The 1,157-nt window shown below is 66.6% G+C and overlaps 1 protein-coding gene across 1 annotated transcript in view; it reads right to left on the minus strand.

Annotated features, from left to right (window-relative positions):
- LOC103772063 (collagen alpha-1(IX) chain-like) overlaps positions 1-1,157 on the minus strand; it is a gene marked incomplete at its 3' end in the record, with an annotated part of 3,939 nt that overhangs the window by 714 nt on the left and 2,068 nt on the right. Inside the window, exons 10-13 of the mRNA XM_008939381.1 lie at positions 1,039-1,074; positions 756-827; positions 532-576; positions 60-139 (exon numbers count right to left, since the gene is read on the minus strand). Coding sequence (XP_008937629.1) covers positions 60-139; positions 532-576; positions 756-827; positions 1,039-1,074 — 233 coding nt within the window. The remainder of the gene's footprint in view (positions 1-59; positions 140-531; positions 577-755; positions 828-1,038; positions 1,075-1,157) is intronic.

A 1,157-nucleotide genomic window follows, 5' to 3' on the forward strand; every position in this document is an offset into this window, starting at 1 on the left:
AGAGTGGTGTCATCCCCTGGACACGGGTGCCCAGGTCTGCCCCCGATGGGGGCACATACCCAGCACCCCCCAGCACCATGCTAGTCTGTGGTGAAGTACCCACCTCTCTGCCGGGGGGTCCTGCATCACCCTTGTCTCCCTAAGCAGCAGGGAAAGGAGTTAGAGGAGTGCTGCCCATCGGCATGCCCCAAAGTGATGCTCCTGAGCCCAGGCAGGGTGGAGCTAGCAGGCGTGTGGGACCACACAGCGACCGTGAGGGGACCACAGAGGGACACCCGGGGCTCGGCTCCTTACCTTTCTCCCATCCTCTCCTGGTGTCCCATCTTCTCCCTGGGGACACAGGCTGCCAGTCAGCACCCGACTCGACCACCCCAGCACGGGCACCGCATGGGACGGGGACAGGCAGGGGGGCATGGCCCGGAGCAGGAGGGCTCCTTGCCACGTCCCCGCCTTGTCTTTGTTCGTCCTGGGATCACCGGCCCTCAAGAGCCAGGGGCGAGTGCCAGAGCCAAGCCCACTCCCCCTACTCACGTTCTTGCCGCTGAGGCCAGGCTTGCCGTCGTCACCAGGTTTGCCCTGGGAGGAAGGAGAGGCAGTGAGGGCCCCTCAACACTCCCCCCAGCCCCAGCAGCCAGGGGTCCCCAGGGTGCAGGGAAGGGGAAGCTGGGCATGGGGTGAGCCCCGGCAGATGGACCTGCCTGGGGACGACTGCAGGGGACACGGGCAGGATGTGATCCCTGGGCGCAGGTACTTACAGGGACGCCGGGAGGTCCCACGGGGCCCACGGGGCCAGGCGGTCCCTGCTCCCCACGCAGCCCTGGCAGCCCCTGCAGAGAAAGGAGACGGGGGGAGCACAGGGCAGCAGAGCACCCAGCTCCCCCAGCCAGCTCTGGGAGGCAGGAGCATGACAGAGATGGTGGCACCCTGCTGGGGACAGGGCATGGTGCTGCTGCATTGACCAGCACCGGGCAGTATGGGACCAGACATCGGTCCCATGGAGGAGCACAACCGAAACCTGCCCTCTCTGGAGGTACTCACATCCCGGCCAGGATCCCCCGGCTTCCCCGGGTCACCCTGCAGAAAAGGAGGAGGTAAGAGTAGGGACATCCCTGCCTTGCCACGGGCTCCCCAACAGCATCCCTAGCCTGGCGCAGAGG

The sequence above is a fragment of the Merops nubicus genome, unplaced genomic scaffold (assembly GCF_000691845.1).
Source record: "Merops nubicus isolate BGI_N331 unplaced genomic scaffold, ASM69184v1 scaffold39914, whole genome shotgun sequence".
Lineage (NCBI taxonomy): Eukaryota > Metazoa > Chordata > Aves > Coraciiformes > Meropidae > Merops > Merops nubicus.